Raw genomic sequence first — 19,820 nt, forward strand, 5'->3', positions numbered from 1 at the left:
TCTTGCTGAGTGGTTCTCAAAGTTTAGTGAGCAGCGTTATCACCTGGAGGTCTCATGCGGGCTTAGATCACTGGGTCCCACCTGCAGTTTCCATTCAGCAGGTCTGGGTGGGGTCTCAGGATTTGCATTTCCAGCAAGTGTTCAGGTGATGCTGATGCTGCTGGTACAGGACCACACGTCTTTTTGGTTTTTTTTGTTTTTAAAGATGACTGGCAAGGGGATCTTAACCCTTGACTTGGTGTTGTCAGCACCACGCTCTCCCAAGTGAGCTACGGGCCGGCCCCCAGGACCACACTTTTTGAGAGTCATGTTCTAGACCAAAAAACTTGAACTTAATCAAACTGAATCAAATTGCAGTGGATTGAGTTTTTTATTTTTAGCTGATTGTTTTGATGTTTTGTAGCTACGTTTCACACTGCTGAAGGTACTGATGTCCAATTTTCCACATTTGACAGTTTACCTATCCAGCATAATATATACATTTATATAAAGGCACGATTACTTAAATCTGAGGAATTTTGTCTTATTTCCCAGATTCATATTTTCAATTTTGAAATATTTATATATCATTCACATAGATGAGTGTAGAAAATATGAGGACAAATACTGATGTTTCTATTACCAAGATTAAGAAATAGAAACTTCCAGTACTTTTGAAGCTTATACATTGCACCCCCTCTCCTTTCATCAAGAGGTAACTACCTTTTTTTAATTATGGTAAAACACATATAACATAAAATTTACCATCTTAACCGTTTTTAAGCATCCAGTTTAATGGTATTAAATACATTCATAATGTGTGCAACCATCACCTCCGTCTATCTCCATAACTCTTTTCATCTCATAAAACTAAAACTCTCTACTCATTAAACACTAATTCTCTGTTCCCCCCAGCCCCTGGCAACCACCATTCTATTTTCTGTCTTTATGATTTTGACTATTTGAAGTACCTCATATTAGTGGAATCATATAGTATTTGGTTTTTTGTCACTGGCTAATTTCACTTAGCCTAATGTCCTTGTTTTAATTAGTTTTGTGCTGCTATAGCAGAATATCTGAGACTGGGTAATTGATACTGAACAGAAATTTATTAGCTCACAGGTCTGGAGGCTGAGAAATCTAAGATCAAGGGTCCAGCCTCTGCAAGGGCCTTCTTTCTGCACCATCCTATGGCAGTATGCAAGAGGGCTAGAGAGAGAGAGAGATTCAAAGAGAAAGATAGATAGAAAAGGGGACTTAACTTGCCTTTTTATAATGAACCCTTTCCTCTGCTCTCAAGATAACCAACCCACTCCTGTGATAATGGCACAAATCCATTCGTGAGGGCAGAGCCCTCATGGCCTAATCACCTCTTGTTAAGTCCCCAGCACCGTTGCTTTGGGGATTGAGTTTCCAGCACATGCTTTTGGGGGGACATATTCAAACTGTAGTAGTCCTCAAGGTTGATCCATGTTGACTACCTGTCAGAATTTCTTTCCCTGTACCAGCCAGTAACACACAAAAAACCCAATTTCTTTCCTTTTTAAGGCTGAATAATATTCCGTTGTATGAATGTACCACATTTTGCTTATCCATTCATCCACTGATGGATTCTTGGGTTGCTTCTACCTTTTGGCTGTAGAGAATAGTGCTGCTATGAGATGTGTGTGCACATCCTGACTTTTGTGTTTATCAGTTCCTTGCCTTTCTTTATAATTTTCCCATCTGTGTATATATCCTAAGTAATACAGTGTTTGATTTTATGTTCACTAACATAGCAAGCACAAACCTTACTCTGCAAGGAGAGGGTACCCATGTTAGAAGAAAACACCTAGGAGAACATAGGATGAACAAAATTGTTGGGTCATAGTTGGAAATAACTTCCCTGGGCATTTCTTGATCCCCACTGGAGATACTGGTAGTCAAGGTTGGGAGAGAGTCCTGGGAAATATAGGGCATCTGGCAGGATTGAAAGGTCAGCCAGGTACCTGTTGTCCTGCAGCAGTATATATATGGCTGAGGGGAATGGTGAAGTGCTCTGTAATTTTGGCTTTTAAGCTCACCTGTTCTACTTCTAATTCTCAGGAGTTGATCACATGAGAACATTTCTGTGGGGTGAAAAGACTGTCCACAGCTCATCCACACAGCAGGATGTGGAAAGGAGAGCTGGAACTTCATCAGTACGTGGGCAAGGCTATCCAAGTGCAGATAAGAGTCTGGGCTCACCTCACCAGGCATTTTGTACTCTGCTTAAAAATATCGTTCATGGTGCACTGCTTTGGAACACTGGCAGCATTTATTAAAACTGCACACCCTTTGTCCTGGCAAAACCACTCCTAGGTATAGCCCCAACAGAAAGGCATCCATATGTTCACTTAAAAGATATACGAGAATGTTCATAGCAACTCTGTTTACAAGAACCAAGACACTGGCTACAACACAAATGTCCATCACAGTTGAAGGGATAAATTACCTGTGGTGTATTTGTAAAATGGGATACATCAAGCAATGAGAAGGAACACACAACACAGAACATGGATGAATCTCACAAACATAATCTGTTGAATAAAAGAATACATAACTCATGATTTAATGCATAAAAATATTCAAAGAAAGGCTAAGCTAATCTGTGATGTTGGAAGCCAGGAGAGAAATGTTACCCTTGGTTTGGAAGGGGGCCTTGGAAGGGATTCTGGGCCTGTGGTAATGTTCTGCTTTTTGACCTGGTTACTGGTTACGTACGTATTCGCTTTGTGAAAACTCATCAAGTTGTACACTGATGATCTGTGCAATTTTCTGTGTGACTCCCTTCACCTCTCTCCTGAATTGGGTCTCCTTCCCGTATCCCAGATTGTCTTCTTTCTTGACTTACTCTCAGTTGGTGGAAAGAGTTAATAATTGCTTCTAGACAAAAGGGTGCTTGGGAAGCACATTTTTTGAGATGGTGTATGGTCTGAAAATGTCTTTATCTTTTGTATCTGGGTTGTAAATAATTTTTCTATAGAATTTTGGTGATGTTGCTCTATTGTCTTTTAGGTTCCAGTTTTGCTGTTGAGAAATCCAAACCATTCTGATTCCTCATTTTTAAAATGTGACCTGTTTTTCTCTCTCTAGAAGCATGTTGAATCTTCTCTTCATCGTGAGTGTTAGTAAATTTCTCACTGATGTCCTTCATGAGGTGTGTTTTGATCCATTGTTGTAAACACTTTGTGGGCCCTTTCAATCTGACACCTTTGCCTCTGTGAACTTTTCTTGAAATGTTTTGTTGATGATTCCTTTCCTTCTGTTTTCTCTTTCTGAATGTTGGACCTCCTGAACTGGTTCTCTGTTCCTATCTTTTCTCTCATATTTTCTATCTTCTTCTTTTTGTTCCACTTTCTGGGAGATTTCTTCGTCTTTATTTTCCACCCCTTCTGTTGAATTTTTCTCTTGTTTTGGCAACCGGCCAGTACAGGGATCCAAACTTGTGATCTTGATTTTATAAGGCTGTGCTCTAACCAACTGAGCTAACTGGCCAGTCTCAGTTGAGTTTTTCATTTCCTTTTTTATAGCATTCTCTTGTTTCATGGATACAATACAGCTTCTTATTCTTTGAGGATATTAGTGACAAATTTTTCTTTATTTTTAGTTTTCTTCTCCCTGCACAGTCTCATTTCTTCAGAAGTGCTTCCCCTGCCCCTTTGTTTTGGCTCTGTTTTCCATGGTAGCAACTTTCCTCAGATGTCTGGGAGTACTTGGTTATCTCCTAATGAGATATTTAGAAGGGAAGACTGAAAAGCTGATTGGAAGTCCTGAGTGTGAGGATATGGCCTGTAAATGTACAGCTCCACTGAGGAGCATCCAGGTGGGCCTTTTATTGGGAACCGCTGATTTCAGGATTTCTAGTTCTCTCCCCTGGGGCTGGCTCTGAGAAGAATCTCCTGCCTAGAGGGTAAGGGTCTGGTTGCCAGTAGGGAGTGTGGACTGGGGGTGACTCTGTTCAGCATTCATCTGCATTTAGACCCAATCTCCTACCTGCATTTTGGTATAGAACCTCTGCTCACCTGTCCCTGGTGTTCCCCAATCCACAGACCCCTTTGTGTTACCTCCTCAAGAGAATACCCTCCCCCAGCCCTGTGCTGGGAGGTGCGCAGGAAGACAGTGCGAAGGAACAGCTTGAGTGGATCCAGCTGCTGCTTTAGTGGCTTTCGTTCATGCGTCTTTATTTTCCCCCATTTCTTGAGCCTTTTGAGGATTAGATGATGGGAACGGGATGATTCCTCATTGCTGTTGCTGCCTTGAGCTTTGGCATTCTTGAATGTGCTTACCCTGTTAAATTGTGCTGTTGTGGTTTCTTGTGCTGTTCTCTCGGTCCTTGAGAATTTGTCTTTTTTAGAAAGGCATTTACGATAGTTTTACTGTGGTTTGGAGGAAGCAAAGTTAGATATCGTTGAATCTACCATTCTAACCTGGAAAAGCAGCAGCAGTAGCTACAGCAAGCAGTACTGCTTCCTCTGTGCCAGACGCTGTTCGTCTGAATAACTTACTCTTGTCAAGTCTCATCAAGTATCAGTTGGAAATCAAGACTTCTATATAAAATGTTTGGCTTTAGCCTGTTTATTTCCGCTCTCATTGATCCAGGCAGAGGAAGAGAACGACCAGACCTGTAGAGAAGACCCATATTCACCTCTCCCCTTTCTTAACCTCTTTGTTTTCCTCTCCTGATGTTTTCCCCGCAGAGGAGCGTGCTTCAGTTGCTGCACTCCAGGAGTGAGGTGGTGCGGCAGTACACGGCCAGGCTCATCAATGCTTTCGCGTCACTGGCCGAAGGTGAGCCGTCAGCTTTCTTCAAAGAGAAGAGCCAGATCTTACTGATGCATTTTTCCCTTTGAAAAGAACTTGCTGTTTAATTCACCTTTTGTAAAAATGTCTTGTTGTCATATTGCTTTAGTTTATGGCAGAGCAAATTTTGGTGGTTTTGGAGTTTCTTTTGTAAGCCTTCTGCTTTTATCTTATGAGCTCTCTGGTTTTATAACAAGTATTTTTTAGATTACTTTCAAGTAAATAACAGGGAATACATATTCTATAATTTCTACTTAAGGCAAAATGTTGGTGAAACAACTAAAACTGATTCCAATTCGTGCTGCACGATTTCCTTCAAAAGATTATAACCTCTTGAAGCAAAAGATTTGAAAACTCCAAGAATAACAAGCCACCATAACTGAATTCAAAGTGATTTTACAAAGTGCCAGTATCTTCCCTAAGTTATTATTTGTTTGAATTCTTTTTAATGTGAATAAAGGGAGTTTTGAAATTATGAATATGTGATCCTCCAGAAGCTTGTTCATTCATTCATTTGTTCATTCTTCCATTCATCTGGCGTACATTTATGATAAGCCAGGATATGTGCTGTGGACCATTCATATAATAATCCTTTTGAAACTTATGTTTGAAATTAATGTCTTCTGTATCAACACAACAGGATAGTGTCCATTCTGGGCGTTTATTGTGGGGTCCCAGACATGGCTGTCACCTACTTCTTCAGTCCCTGGGTGCCTGGGGGAGCAGGGAGTACGGCAGCCCCATGGACACCTCTGTTGTGAAGGCTGAGGGGCTCATCACACAGGGATCCCCACCCTCTTTTTCTCCATGTACACCTGACTGTCGGTTCAGGATTTCAGGCATATAAAGGACAGTGCTCCCCACAAGAACATGGCAATGAATTATGTTTAGCATTCATTAGATAGTTGATTGAATAAAACCAACTTTTAGAAGAAATACATTGTAGTAAATTTTTTAGCACATAAAATTACCCAAACTCTACTGTGTTCTATGCAAACGAAATTTCCACAGAAAGTGGTTTTGTAGAATACTGATAAATTCCTTCCGTCTTTCACCTGTTTCGTCTCTGTCATATTATTAGGTCGTCGTTACCTTTCCCAGAACACAAAGGTGCTGCGGATGCTGGAGGGAAGGCTGAAGGAGGGGGACAAGGACATCATCACCCGGGAGAATGTTCTTGGGGCCCTGCAGAAGTTCAGCCTCAGGTGATGACCATGCAGTAGGTGGCTCCGGTGAAATCAGATAGGGCTTTTTTTTTAGCCACTGTTTAATTCCCATGACAACCAGGAAGCAGATGATATTTTTCTGCTAACACTTAAGAGAGGTTGGGTGACTTTCCACCATAGAGCTAGAAAGCTTATCTCTAATTCACTAAACTGTCCTGATCGAGGCTGTTGGGGATGGAGGAAGACACTTTAAAAGCACCATTGTATTCTCCTAATGGACATTATTTGATGCCAGCCTGATGCTTGATTGTGTCGCAGGCCTTTGCAAGGTTTAGAGATATACACATGAGTAAAACATAAGAGCACTTCAGCCTTCAAGCTGCTCCCAGTCCCCAGGGGAGCCATGCACATAAATGAACAATCGTGGTGGAGAGTGACAGGTAGTCCTGTGGGAGTCAGGGTTACGGCCTCCTGGCTCCTTGTCCGTGCATCCCAGCAACCCTCCCTAGAGAGTCTTAGCCTGGACCCTGTCGTGACTTAGAACAGCTCCACATCAGAAATTTAAATTCAGACACCTCTTGAACCAGATCTGGTGTCCTGCCAGAGCTTTCTTTTCTTAAAATAACAGCTTTATTAAGATGTGCTTTACATACCATAAAATTCACTTATTTTAAGTGTACAATTCATTAATTTTTAGTATATTTACAGAATTGTGCAACCATCACCATAATCTAATTTTAGAATTTTCCCATCACCGAGAAAAGAAAGCTCATACCCATTTATAGTCACACCTCGTTCCTAGCCCCAACCCCAGGTAACCACTAATCTACTTTCTGTAGATTTACTAGTACTGGACATTTCATATAAATGGAATCATGTAATGCATGGTCTTTTGTGACTGTCTTCTTTCACTTGGCATAATGTTTTCAAGGTTCATAAATGTTGTGGCATGTGTCAGTACTTCGATCTTTTTATTGATGAATAGAATTCCATTATATTGATATACCACCTTTTGTATATCCATTCATCAGTTGGTGGACATTTGGATTATTCACTTTTTACCTGTTATGCATAATGCTTCTGTGAACATTTGCATACAAGTCTGTGTGTGGACATATGCTGTCCTTTCTCCTGGGTAGTATCCAAGAGTGGCACTGCAAGGCCTTATGGTTATTCTTCCAAAGTTCTTATTCCCTCATAACCACCTCACTTTCTTTTTGACTTTATTAAGAATTCTAGTACCTCAAGTCCACAGCTTTCTCTGTTGGTCCTCTTCTGAACCTACTTTCTTCCCATCAAATGTGGTTAACATTTGACCAACTCTCATGAATAACTGGAAGAGTAGTCAAGGAAGGGGATAAGTATTTAGTATCTACTATTTGCCAAGTCCCTGCCAATGAGAATTTCTTATTCTAACTATACAAATTAAAAAGAACTGTTAGGGGCCGGCCCGTGGCTCACTCAGGCAAGTGCGGTGCTGATAACACAAAGGCCGCGGGTTGGATCCTATATAGGGATGGTTGGTTCACTCACTGGTTGATGCTGACAACACCAAGGCCACGGGTTCGGATCCCTATATAGGGATGGCCGGTTAGCTCACTTGGGAGAGCATGGTGCTGACAACACCAAGGCCACGGGTTCGGATCCCTATATAGGGATGGCCGGTTGGCTCACTTGGGAGAGTGTGGTGCTGACAACACCAAGGCCACGGGTTCGGATCCCATATAGGGATGGCCGGTTGGCTCACTTGGCAGAGTGTGGTGCTGACAACACCAAGTCAAGGGTTGAGATCCCCTTACCAGTCATCTTTAAAAAAAAAAGACAAAATGGTATTGAGCAGCACTTTTGCTCTTCTTTTTCTTTATTTGCATGTAGCTCAAAGTGATCTATTTATCAAAGAAGTATTCCTGTGGTTGTATTTCCTGGATTAAGTAGACCAAAAGCTATCAATGCATATTTAGTAAATATTTAAAGTAATGCTGTGCTAATTTTTAATATTGAAAAGGAAACTTTGAAAGTAGGAGGCCTCCTTACTGCCTTATCTTTCTTTAAACCCTTAATAATATCCTGAAAGGTAAAGAATTTATTGTTGTTTCAGTTGTACGGGTTTAATAAAATGTTGGGGTTTTTTTGTTTTTTTTTTTAAAGATGACCGGTAAGGGGATCCCAACCCTTGGCTTGGTGTTGTCAGCACCACGCTCAGCCAGTGAGCGAACCGGCCATCCCTATATAGGATTCAAACCCGTGGCCTTGGTGTTATCAGCACCGCACTCTCCCGAGTGAGCCACGGGCTGGCCCTGGGGTTTTGGGGTTTTTTTTTTGGTGGCTGGCTGGTGCAGGGATCTGAACCCTTTACCTTGGTGTTGTAACACATGCTCTAACAATAAAATACTCCTCAGAGTCTGTATCTTCTGTACAGTTTGTCTTTTTTTTTTATTTCCAACTCACCACTAAACTAATAAGGACAGCTTGTCTTTTCTGTATGCATTCAGTTTACTATATTATTTCAAATATTTTATATGAAAAGTTTCTTGCCAGTTTTAATTTCACTTCGGCTGTTTCATCCCAGGCGGCCGCTGCAGACAGCGATGATTCGTGATGGCCTCATCTTCTGGCTGATCGATATTCTGAAGGACCCCGACTGCCTGTCTGACTACACACTGGAGTACTCGGTGGCTTTGCTCATGAACCTCTGCCTTCGGAGCGCAGGTCACAGCCCCAGCCCTGCCCCCACCCTCATGAAGAAAGAAAAAAGCATGTCAAGCATTTCCAAAGCACTTCCAACTAGGTTTAAAGCGATTGAATACCTGAAGCCAGAACACCATTCTGGCCTTGGAAAGAGTGTTTTATTATGTGTGTGGTGGCCACATTAAGAGGAAATTAAATTTGTTTGCTTTTTTTTTTTTTATCCATCCTAAGATAACAGAGAAGTATGTTCCCAAGATTCTACAGGATCAAGTTGGTGGCAGGAACAATGACAAACCCTGCTTCCTGCTCTTGATCCTGTTGTTTTCCCCCCTCCATCCCTAAAAACGGAGGTTCTCATGGGCATCACCAGTCATTTATGTACTTGATCAATAAAGGTAGTGCTTTTAGCATTTCTACGGGTACTGCCCCATTGAAACGATCTGTTACAGGGGATGAAAGAAGCTTCTTTAGGAGAGGTGCCAAGTCCAGGCCGTGGCTGCCCTCAGTCCGAGCAGCCACAGTATTTGAAGAGAAAAGTCACCTGGAAAGCTAGCTAGCTCAGGGGAATTTGTTAGAAGCGTCTTCACTTCCGGAAGCTTTGTAATCTGAACTGCCTGACTATGTATTGTTGACTGAGTAAATGACTGTTATTTCAGTTTTATGGTTCAGAAAATGGCATATGCAAGAAGTGCTAGCTTTGGGGCCGGCCCATGGTTCACTTGGGAGAGTGCAGTGCTGATAACACCAGGGCCATGGGTTCGGATCCCTATATAGGGATGGCCGGTTACCTCACTTGGGAGAGCGTGGTACTGACAACACCAAGTCAAGGGTTAAGATCCCCTTACCAGTCATCTTATTAAAAAAAAAAAAAGTGCTTGCTTTTAATGCATTTATCAGATTATAATCAGCATTTCTTTATTATCATCAATTTATTTGCAGCGATTATTACGATGGTGTTTGGAATTACTAAATCACCTGTATGATTTATATGACGATGGTATATGTACTTGGGGAGGAGAAAACAGCTCCATAACACATTGTACTTCACTGTAATGAATTGCTCTGTGCTCTGAGTGTAATAATCACCACCACCACAAACAGAGCTACACTTAATCCTTTACATACATTAGCTTACCTAATTCTACATCACCCTTTGAGGTGCATATTAATAATCCCTATTTCAAAGAGGAGAAAATTGAGGCCCAGACTGGTTAAGTGATGCCCAAGGTCATGCAGCTCGTAAGCAGAGGAGCCAAGATTTGTACCCAGGTCTGCCTGACTTAAAACTGTAGTTGTGAGTTTCAACGTGTCACATGTGGTTTGGTTTTGTTTCCTGCAGGGAAGAACATGTGTGCCAAGGTGGCAGGCCTTGTGCTGAAAGTTCTCTCAGATCTGCTTGGCCATGAAAACCACGAGGTACTCAGTCCACACTGCCTACCGTGGGCATGGGGGAGGCTGCTGGGGACCTGGTGCCTGCGACTTCACAGGCAAGGGGCTGGCCCAGGACAGTTGCTGCATCTGAAAAGTAGATATATTCCCCCTCTACCAGGTATCTTTATAAGCTACTTCAAATCTTTTATAATTTTAAAATTTTTGGAACTCAGAAGCAGGAAGTCACTCCTTCAGTCCTCGTTGTTGGCACACTGCTTCACTGGGCTAGCTGAGTCCCTCTCCTGTATTACATTTCCTTCTTGTCATCCAGCCCCAGCATTCCTCCCCCTGCATAGACATTCCTTGTGGTGTGCCTTAATGTAGATATGCTATTGTGTATGTGTGTATTGAATTTGCATAAACAGTATTGCACTTTAGATCTCATTCTGTTTATGACTTTTCCCCTCTTCTTTTAGGACCTTTCTCTCTTGCTTTACATACATCTAGTCATAAGTCTCTCTACTGCACAGTATACTCTTGTTTGCCCACCTGCCGTTTTGCTTATCCAGCCCCTCAGTGTGTACACTTTGGTGGCCTCCAGTTCGGCTGCCCCAGCGGTCCTCAGTGGACATCAGCTCACCTGCCCCATGAGGTCCTGTGCCAGAGCTTCCCTGGGTGTATAGACATTCGTCACTGCTGGCTCATAGCATACATCAAGCTTGGGTCACTGAGTTCTGCCAAATTGTCCTGTAGAATGGCTGTCCTGGCTTTTGTTCTCACAAGCATCCTCCCCAACACCAGGGATTATTTTCTAAGTTTTCTAACCTGGGGACTGCAAGCCCTTTTAAAATAAATAGAGGTATGGGTAAACAAACTAACAAAAACTGATAAACAAATATGATTATTCTCTCACTTGGTTTCTGCAAATGCTTTTGCAGAAACCATGGCATTGCTTTTCACCTGAAGCCAAAGCCTCAACAAAAATATGACTTCTTTGACAGGTCAGGCACAGGGATGGGACTTGGTTTCCATGCATCTTTCCATTTCAAGCAGGAAGCTCCCATTCTGTTCATTTCATTCACGTCTTACATTCCCACAGCCCCATCGCCTGATTGACTGGGCTTCTTCAGCAGTGGATGCTTGGTGGTCATTACAGTTTGTGCCGTGCATTTTATAGTGTAAAACCAGTGAGCTCTTAACCACTCGTAAGCCTGAATGAACTCTGTTTTTCATTTTATTCAACTCAGGCAGGTGAAGCCAAAGAGAAATATATTCTTCTATCTCATAATAAAGGTTGGTTTCAAGTGTTGGAACCAGTACATTGGCTCTGAAAACTGAACAGACCAAAGGGTTCAAATCATGTCATTAACTGTTGCCAATGTGTTTGCTTTGAAATGAACTGAAAAACCTCACTATGTGTATTTTAGAGCTTAGAAATGTGTTTGCTACACAAATAAATGTAACACCCACATATCTTGTATTAGATAGTTGTGGTCTTGAAAGACGAAACCCAGAGCCATAAAGAAAAAGATGCGTATATCTGACTATATAAACATTAAGTTTTTTGTATGGAAAAAGATGCTATAATCAAAGTCAAATGACAAACACTATCCCAAGAAAAAGGTTGCATCGCGTATGACAAGAGTTTAATGTCCCTAATAGACAAAGGATTCCTACAAATTGATAAGTAAAAGTGAAACAACCCAACAGAAAAACAGGCTAAAGAATACAAATTCACATATTAGCAAATTGTGGTGGCCTATAAACATGAAAAGACGTTCAATTTTGCTAGTAATCGGGGAAATGAAAATGAAAACAACTGCTATAAGATACCTTGTTTTCCCCATGAGATTGGCAAACGTTAAAAGTGATTTTAAAAGCCAGTGCTGAGAAAGGGTGGTGGGAAACATGCCCTGCTCCATTGCTGTGGAGAGTGCAGCAGGTGGCCTGCTCAGAAGGGGACCTGTCATCTTTCACGTACCTGCCATGTGCCTCCTCCTGCGCTTGCTTGATGATGAGGTTCCATGAATGAGTAAAACATGGGTCCTGTACTCAAAGAGCTTATAATAGAGGCGAAGTAAGTGCAAATTTAAAAAGCCACTGTAACTAGTGCAATAGTAGAGGGATGTACGAGAAGCAGAGGTGAGTCTGGAGGGTTCAGGAGAGGTTTCCCATGAGAGGTGTCTAAGCTGAGTTTTAAAGGATGAATCAGCTTTGCAGACAGAGCTGTGTGTGAAGAGCATTCTCAGCAAGGTGAACTGCAGGAACCAGGGCCGAGGCATGTAACGGCCTGGTGTGTAAGTCTGTGTGATGGGGGTGTCCCTCAAGTAGTGTGGGAAATTCATGGTGGCAAGGAGGGAAGAGCAGAAGGGCATGATACAGAGGCTTGCCATTGAGGGATCCTGTGTACTGTACCAAGGAGCTAGGACTTTCCAAGTGGGCTCTATGGAAGGTTTCCGAGGTGGGGAGAGGGACGGTCTGGCCCCTGTGGTAGAATTCTTCCAGTGATATGATGGTTGGATTAAAGGGTGAACATTGAAGGTAGACTCGTCTGGAGATTTGATGTAGCCTAGTCATGGATGATGATGTCTGAACAAGGACAGTAGCAGTGGATATGGAAAAGAAGGTCCTATCAAAGACGGCTTGAAAACTGAACACAGGAGAGTAAGCAGAGGAATCAGCGAGGAGTCCAGTTTCTTCCCTGAGTGACCAGGAGGTTAGAAATGACAGTAATTAGACAAGAAAACACAGCATGAGTAAGCTGTGGGAGGGAATGGTGAATTTGGTTTTGAACTCTCAGTTGTAGCTGTCACTGGGATATGCAGACAGAGATGTGTATCCTTTGGAAACGTGCACCCTGGAGCTCAGGAGAATTGAGGGTTTAAACACCCACTCTCCTGTTAGCCAGATTGTTCTCAAGTGTGGTGTTTGATAATTGAATGGTACAGTATTTGAAAACTTGCAAATGACTGTTTTTTCTGCCCTTAAAGATCCAGCCATATGTGAATGGAGCTCTGTACAGCATCCTTTCTATTCCATCTATCCGAGAGGAAGCAAGAGCGGTGGTAAGGACATGTGCTTGCAAGTGTGGGAGCTGCTTTCGGTACCAATGTGTCTGCACTGAAATGAGCTGGAAAACATACCCACATATATTTTAGAGTCTAGAAAAGTGTTTGCTACACGAATAAGTGTGACATCCAGTATCCTGTGCTAGCCATGGGTAGTTCAGAGATGTTACAGCAAGGACTTCCACGATTGGGCACCATGGGAGGGCTTCAGATAGGTTATCAGCTCACTGAATTATATGCAGAACATGTATTTGCAATTTTCTGGGGAGAGAATTTGTAACTTTTATCAGATTCCCAAGGGGATCCCTGACTCCTACATGGGTAAGAACCACAGTGTTAGAAAGTTCCCAGCAGGTTGAATTTTACAAACTGTAGACATTCCAACCAATTGGAACAGAAAAGCTGGTAAAGATTATAAAATTGCCTAGTACTTGGTTTGGTTGGTAAATAGTGAATTCAATATTTAATGTGTGTATTAGTCTGTTTTGTGTTGCTGTCACAGAAATACCTGAGACTGGGTAATTTATAAAGAACAGAGGTTTATTTGGCTTATGATTCTGGGACAGCAGCATCTGGCACAGGCCTCAGGATGCTTCTACTCATGATGGAAAGTAGCAGCAGCCAGTGGGTACAGGCAGATCACATGGTGAGAGGAAGCAAGAGAGAGAGAGAAGGTGCCAGGGTCTTTAAAACAACCAGCTCTCGCAAGAACTAATAGAGCGAGAACTCACTCACTACCCCTCCTCCCCCAGGGAGAGCATTAATCCATTCGTGAGGGATCCACACCCATGACTCAATCAGTTTCCAAAACTACCACATTGGGGATTAAATTTCCACATGGGTTTTGGTGGGGACAACACATCCGAACTCCATCAATGTGTAAAATTAGTGCTTATACACATATTTGAAGTAAAAGACAAGCCTCAGGTGATTAGTATCTTATTTTGAGAGGACTTAGATTTAGGTTTTCTAGATCTAATCAGCAAAACCACTAGAGTTTTGTCCTTTTTCCGTACACCATCTGAAACCAGGTTAACAGTGTGAGTATTAAATGCTATGGTGAATGGATTAAATATATTTCCACAGTCAAAACACAGGCTAAATTTGGATTGAGACCAACAAAACATTCTTCCAATTGGTTTTGCTTACCTAGAAGAATTGCTGAATCTTCTAATTGATCATAGAAAATTATGTCAACAGGTACACCAGAGATAAAAACTTATTTAAGAACCATTCTTTGTGATCATATTAAACAATGGAACTTCATTATCTACTGCTTTTCAGTAAAAAGTCTGCCTTTTCAATATGGAACAGAGAAAAATAAAAGTGATTAAATTCTGCATTAGGGTCATTTAGGTGAAAGAGAGGGATTGTCAACCAGGGCAAAGAACAGAGGAAAAAACATGTGGGCTGAAGAGAAAGAAAGAGTAGAGGTGACATCGAAACAAAGAGTGGAAAACTGCATGGAGGAAAGACATCAGGGCAAAGGAGTGGGGAAGGCAGGAGGGAATGGCAGTCACGGGACAGGGATGGAGTGACAGGAGAGTCACAGCTGTAGGTCCTGAGAGCAGGATGGCTCTTAGAGATCATCCAGGCCAGGACGAGAAAAAGATGGAAGGAAGGGACAGAGCTTCAGAAAGTGTGACAATATCAAGAGGTCTAACATGTCGAATGGGAGGCCCAGAAGGAGAGGAGTAAGAGACAGTGGGGCAGAAAAATGGCTGAGGGCTGGCTGGTTAGCTCAGTTGGTTAGAGCGCAGCCTTCTAACACCAACGTCACAGGTTCAGATCCCAGTACCGTCCACCTGCCAAAAAAAAAAAAGGAAAGAAAAGAAAAATGGTTGAAGAACAATGAAGTTTGGTGAAAAACATAAACATTACAATAAGGTATCTAGGAAATCCCCAAATGTCTGGAAATTAAACAATATACTTTTATTAGTTATCTATTATTACATAACAAATTACCCCAAAGCTTAGTGGCTTAAACTTTTTTTTATTATTCACAGTTTCTATGGGACAGCAGCTCAAGAGCAGATAGCCAGGTGGTCCTAAGAGTCCTTCAGGTTATAGTCAAGACTTCAGCCAGGGCAGCCAAGGCTCAACTAGGGCTGGAGAATTGCTTCCACGTTCTCTCACATGGCTATCTGCAGGAGGCCTGAGTTCCTTCCCACATGGGCCTCTCCATAGGGCTTGTGTTGACATGTCAGCTGGCTCCTCCCAGAGCAAGTGATGAGAGAGAGAGAGAGAGAGAGAATGAGTGAGAACATGAGCAAGACAGAAGCCAGTGTCCTTTAGTGCCTAGTTTCAGAAGGACACACCATCACTTTTATTCTTCTGGTTACACAAACCACCTCTGGTACAGTGTGGGACAGGACTGCACAAGAGTGTGAATACCAGGGGGCAGGATTGGTGGGGGCCACCTTGAGTTTTTTACTTTAGAAAGAAACCTTAAAGATACAAGTAGTATGAGCTTTCTTCTGGCATTTTAACAAGAATCAAAGTCATAAGCTATGAAGGAACATCCTTTTAGCCCAAGTAGAAGAAGCTTTTGGACACATCGGCTAGGCAGTTGCCTATTTAATTATTTATAAGAGTGGTTATGCTTTAAAGGATGGTTATGGCCACAATAAGTTTTTTCTAAAACCCTGATATTTCCCTCATTTCCCTTTTATCCTTGGGGAAGTTTTTAGATTGATAAAGCTGTTACCTTTTTTTTTTGGCATGTGGGTCTCACATGGGTGCATTTGCTTGGAAGAATCTAGGTCATGTGCCTGCATCCTAGCTGCAAGGGAAGCTGGGAGTGCTAAATAATAAAAGAAACAAGACAGCTAGGAAAACATTCTCCACAATCTCACCACTTAACATGCTCATGCACAATGCCAGGGAAGTAGAGGCAGGGCTGTTGTCCCCAGACCCTGCTGGTGTTGTACAGTGTCAGCACAGGCCTTCTGGAAAGCAGTTTGGCAGTATACAAGGGTCTTCAAAAAGTTCGTGGAAGAATTTATATTATCTTTTAATTCTGTTTTTCTGTGAACTTTTCAAAGTACCTTTGTATATGAAAAACCACTAAAATATTCATCTTTTGGACTCATTAATTTTCCTCTGGTAATCAATGCAGAAAAGAGTTCTAGGCATGACAGTACTCATTTCAACATTTTATAATTGTGAAAAACTGGAAGCAACATAAATGTCTAGTAACAGAGAAATTGCTAATGAAGTTATGATTCTTTTGCCCAAAATATTAGTAGCTATTTAAGATGATAATTAGGAAAAGTAGTATGAGACAAAGTGGAAAATGTTATTGTATAATGAGGAATAAAAGCAGAACATGTCATAAAATTTCTGTTTTTGCAACTGTGTAAAACATTTGTGTGCTTATGGAAAATGACAGAACATATATAAAAATTATGAAAAAGGATTTGGTTAGAATGTGGTGCTGATAACACCAAGGTCAAGGATTTGGATCTGTGTACCAGCAAGCAGCCAAAAAAAAAAAAAAAAGTAAGGTTCCAGTCAAGATGGTGGAATAGACGGTCCCCAGTGTCACTCTCTCCCACAAATCAACCAATTTACAACTATAAAAATGTAACATCAGCCAAGCTGGGGCTGCTGGAGCTCAGGGGAAGAGGAGGAGAGACCCATGGAGTTCATGAAGGTGGGAGAAACCACGAGAGAAAGAAAAAGCTGCTCTGAGTGTTTTGGGCCACAGCTGCTTTAATGCTGGAGCTGCTGAGTGCATGGAGCAGGAGCCGGCAGAAGCAACAGCTGTGCCCTTTGGATGGAGTTACTTGGAGGCGGCAGGGGAGAAGAGGACCTTGGTGGCCCTGGCCCCCAGGACAGCAGGACCACTAATAGGGTTCCCATGGACCCCTGAAGGAGTGAGGAACCAGAACAGGTGAAAAGGAGGAGCCATTCAGAGGCTGGTGAGTCAACGCAAGGGACAGCTCAGAGCCCATCTCGTGGGAAGTGTTTGCAGCACGGCAGTGGGGGAGATAGGCCCATGGGGGAAACACCGGGACACAGCAAGGACAGCCGATCCAACCCCCGTCAGCGCAGGACCACTCAGAGGAGACTGGTCTGGAATGCAGAATTGCATGAGGTAGAGTTTGATGAAAAAACTAAGGCCCAAATCAGAGTTTCTACACAACCCAGGTACACTGAGTATCTGGAGAGCCGGAAATACCTATAAGGTCAACCATTAAACCCTGAGCTGCACAAAAAGCCTTCCCTAGGGAAACAGCAGCAAAGCAGCAATTTAGCTCAACAACACAGCTCAAGTGTGGTTCCCACAGGAGAAATTTCCGCTGTGTTAGAAGTAAGCAAAGGACAAAAAATTAGTTCCGTCCCAGGCATACCACCAGCACGTTGGGGCCCACCAGGGGACATGAGGCATGGAGCCAAGGACAGGACCCCTACCCACAACCACTCACACCGCCAGCACCTCGGGGCTTGCCTGGGAACCTGAGACTTGGAGCTGGGGACCGGACCCCACTCTCACATCCATGCACACTGCCAGTGCCTGGGGGCCCGGAGCATGCAGCCAGGGACTGGACCCCCTGCCCACAACTAGGCACACCGTGCCAGGACCTTGGGGCCCACCTAGGGACCCGAGTCATGAGAAAGAGGACTGGACCCCCCTCCCACAACCAGGCATACCAGGCTGACACCTCAGGGCCTGCCCAGGGACCCGAGGCATGGAGAAGGGAGCCAGACCACCCTCCCACAACCAAGCACACCACACAAGCACCTCAGGACACACCCGGGGACCCAAGGTATGGAGCTGGGGACCAGACACCCTCCCACAACCAGGCACACCATGCCAGTGCCTCAGGGTCCTGCCTGGGGGCCTGGGGCATGGAGAAGTGGACCAGACCCCCCTCCCACAACCAGGCACACCATGCCAGTGCCTCAGGGTCCTGCCTGGGGGCCTGGGGCATGGAGAAGTGGACCAGACCCCCCTCCCACAACCAGACACACCATGCCAGCACCTTGGGGCCCACCCGGGAACCTGAGGCATGGAGTTGAGGACCAGACACTCCCCACAACCAGGCACACCACCAGCACCAAGGAGCATGCCAAAAACATCACCTCCATGTGGATGGCCCACCACAGCCACCAGAGTAACCATGGCTGCCGTGAAAGTGGCTAGACACCATAACCACCACGCAGATGGTCCACCAGCCACTGGAGTGCATTGACACAAGGAGAGTCACCACCAGAGATAAAGAAAAGAAGAGGATGTCTCTCTCCACAAAGCCCATTTCAGAGTGACAGAAGAAGCATCTGCTCTATGATACATAAATACACAAATACACAAGTAAATGCATAAACAAACAAATAAATAAATAAATAAATGCTCCTGGAATGTCTGGGAGAGCCAGGAAGCTGAGCTTAGAAGCCACCAGCCCAGAGGAATGCCCAAACACTACATGGAACTGCTCCGGTGATGCTACCAGTGACTCTGGGGCCCACAGCTCATGGCCTCAATGCCAGAAGCTCTGTCTCCACTCTTCCAGAGGGCTGGGTGTCTACCACCAAAAAGCTGTGTATCCCCATGTGCCTGGTTCTTCACATTGCCCACTTCCGAATCAAAGTCTCACGTGGATGCATTTGCTTGGCAGAATTGAGGGTGTGTGCCTGTGCCCTAGCTGCAAGGGAGGCTAGTAATGCTCCTATTCTGGCTGCTGCCTTGGGAAAGCAACACAATGTAGAGAAGCTGTTTAAAAGGTGCTCATCAGCCACAACTAGAGCAATCATCCATGACAGGTTCTCAACCTGTTCACTGCAGTCCACAGCACCCATCAGGTGTGGGCCCTTCAAAATTAATGGAGAAATTTTACTGAGAGGATTATAAATTGATACAGCATTTTTGGAAAGCAATTTGGCAAAAATATAATAAGCTTCAAAAATATTTATATTTTCTGCCCAGTAATTCTACTTCTGGGGCTCCATACCAAAACATGAACGAAAATTTATGAATCAAAATGTTCATTATAGCATTATTGATCATAGTGGAAAACAGGAAACACCTAAATGCCCAACATTAGAGGAATGATTAAGTCAGAAGAGAGGCAGGAGTGTGAAGCCTTAAGAGTGGGAGCTGCCGAGCCTGAGGCTGTGTTTTACTCTTGCTCTGCCACTTCCCAGTTGTATATTGTTGGGCTAGTGACTTAACCCTTCAGTGTAGCCTTTTTCCATCTGTAAAATGGGGATTACTATAGTACCAAACTCATAGGACTGTGAGAATTAAAGGAGCTAATGTGTAAAATATCTAGAATAGCACTTGACACAATAAGCACTGAGAGATGTTAGGTGCTACCATTATTATTATAGCTATTAAATTTTGTTTGCAAGGTTTTTATTGACATATGAAAATGATCATATGTCATTTGAAAATGATCATGTCACCAATTAAATCAGAATCTCTGGGGGAGGGGAGCTTTTAAATTTATTAGCAGATAGTTGCTTGCAAAAGTAACATCATGGAAGAAGACATAGAAGAGAGCTTGGATGAATAATTTATCTCATTTCACTGGTAAAATGTTCAGGACATTGACACTGATTCTGAGGGTTTATCACATTCCTTTCACTTGATAATGTTCTCCTTCCCCTGACCCTTACCTTGAGTGTGGACGGAGAATAGGAAGAGAATAGCTTATGAGATAGAAAGACATAAATTCAGCTCTCTTGGCAATGAAGGGGTAAGGCAGTCATTGGTTCATGACTG

At 43.1% G+C, this 19,820-nt stretch overlaps 1 protein-coding gene across 1 annotated transcript in view; it reads left to right on the plus strand.

The window, feature by feature from the left end:
• ARMC9 (armadillo repeat containing 9) overlaps nt 1–19,820 on the plus strand; it is a 143,822-nt gene that overhangs the window by 67,050 nt on the left and 56,952 nt on the right. Inside the window, exons 13-17 of the mRNA XM_063098022.1 lie at nt 4,698–4,788; nt 5,882–6,005; nt 8,536–8,675; nt 9,994–10,070; nt 13,016–13,090. Coding sequence (XP_062954092.1) covers nt 4,698–4,788; nt 5,882–6,005; nt 8,536–8,675; nt 9,994–10,070; nt 13,016–13,090 — 507 coding nt within the window. The remainder of the gene's footprint in view (nt 1–4,697; nt 4,789–5,881; nt 6,006–8,535; nt 8,676–9,993; nt 10,071–13,015; nt 13,091–19,820) is intronic.

The sequence above is a fragment of the Cynocephalus volans genome, chromosome 1 (assembly GCF_027409185.1).
Source record: "Cynocephalus volans isolate mCynVol1 chromosome 1, mCynVol1.pri, whole genome shotgun sequence".
NCBI lineage: Eukaryota > Metazoa > Chordata > Mammalia > Dermoptera > Cynocephalidae > Cynocephalus > Cynocephalus volans.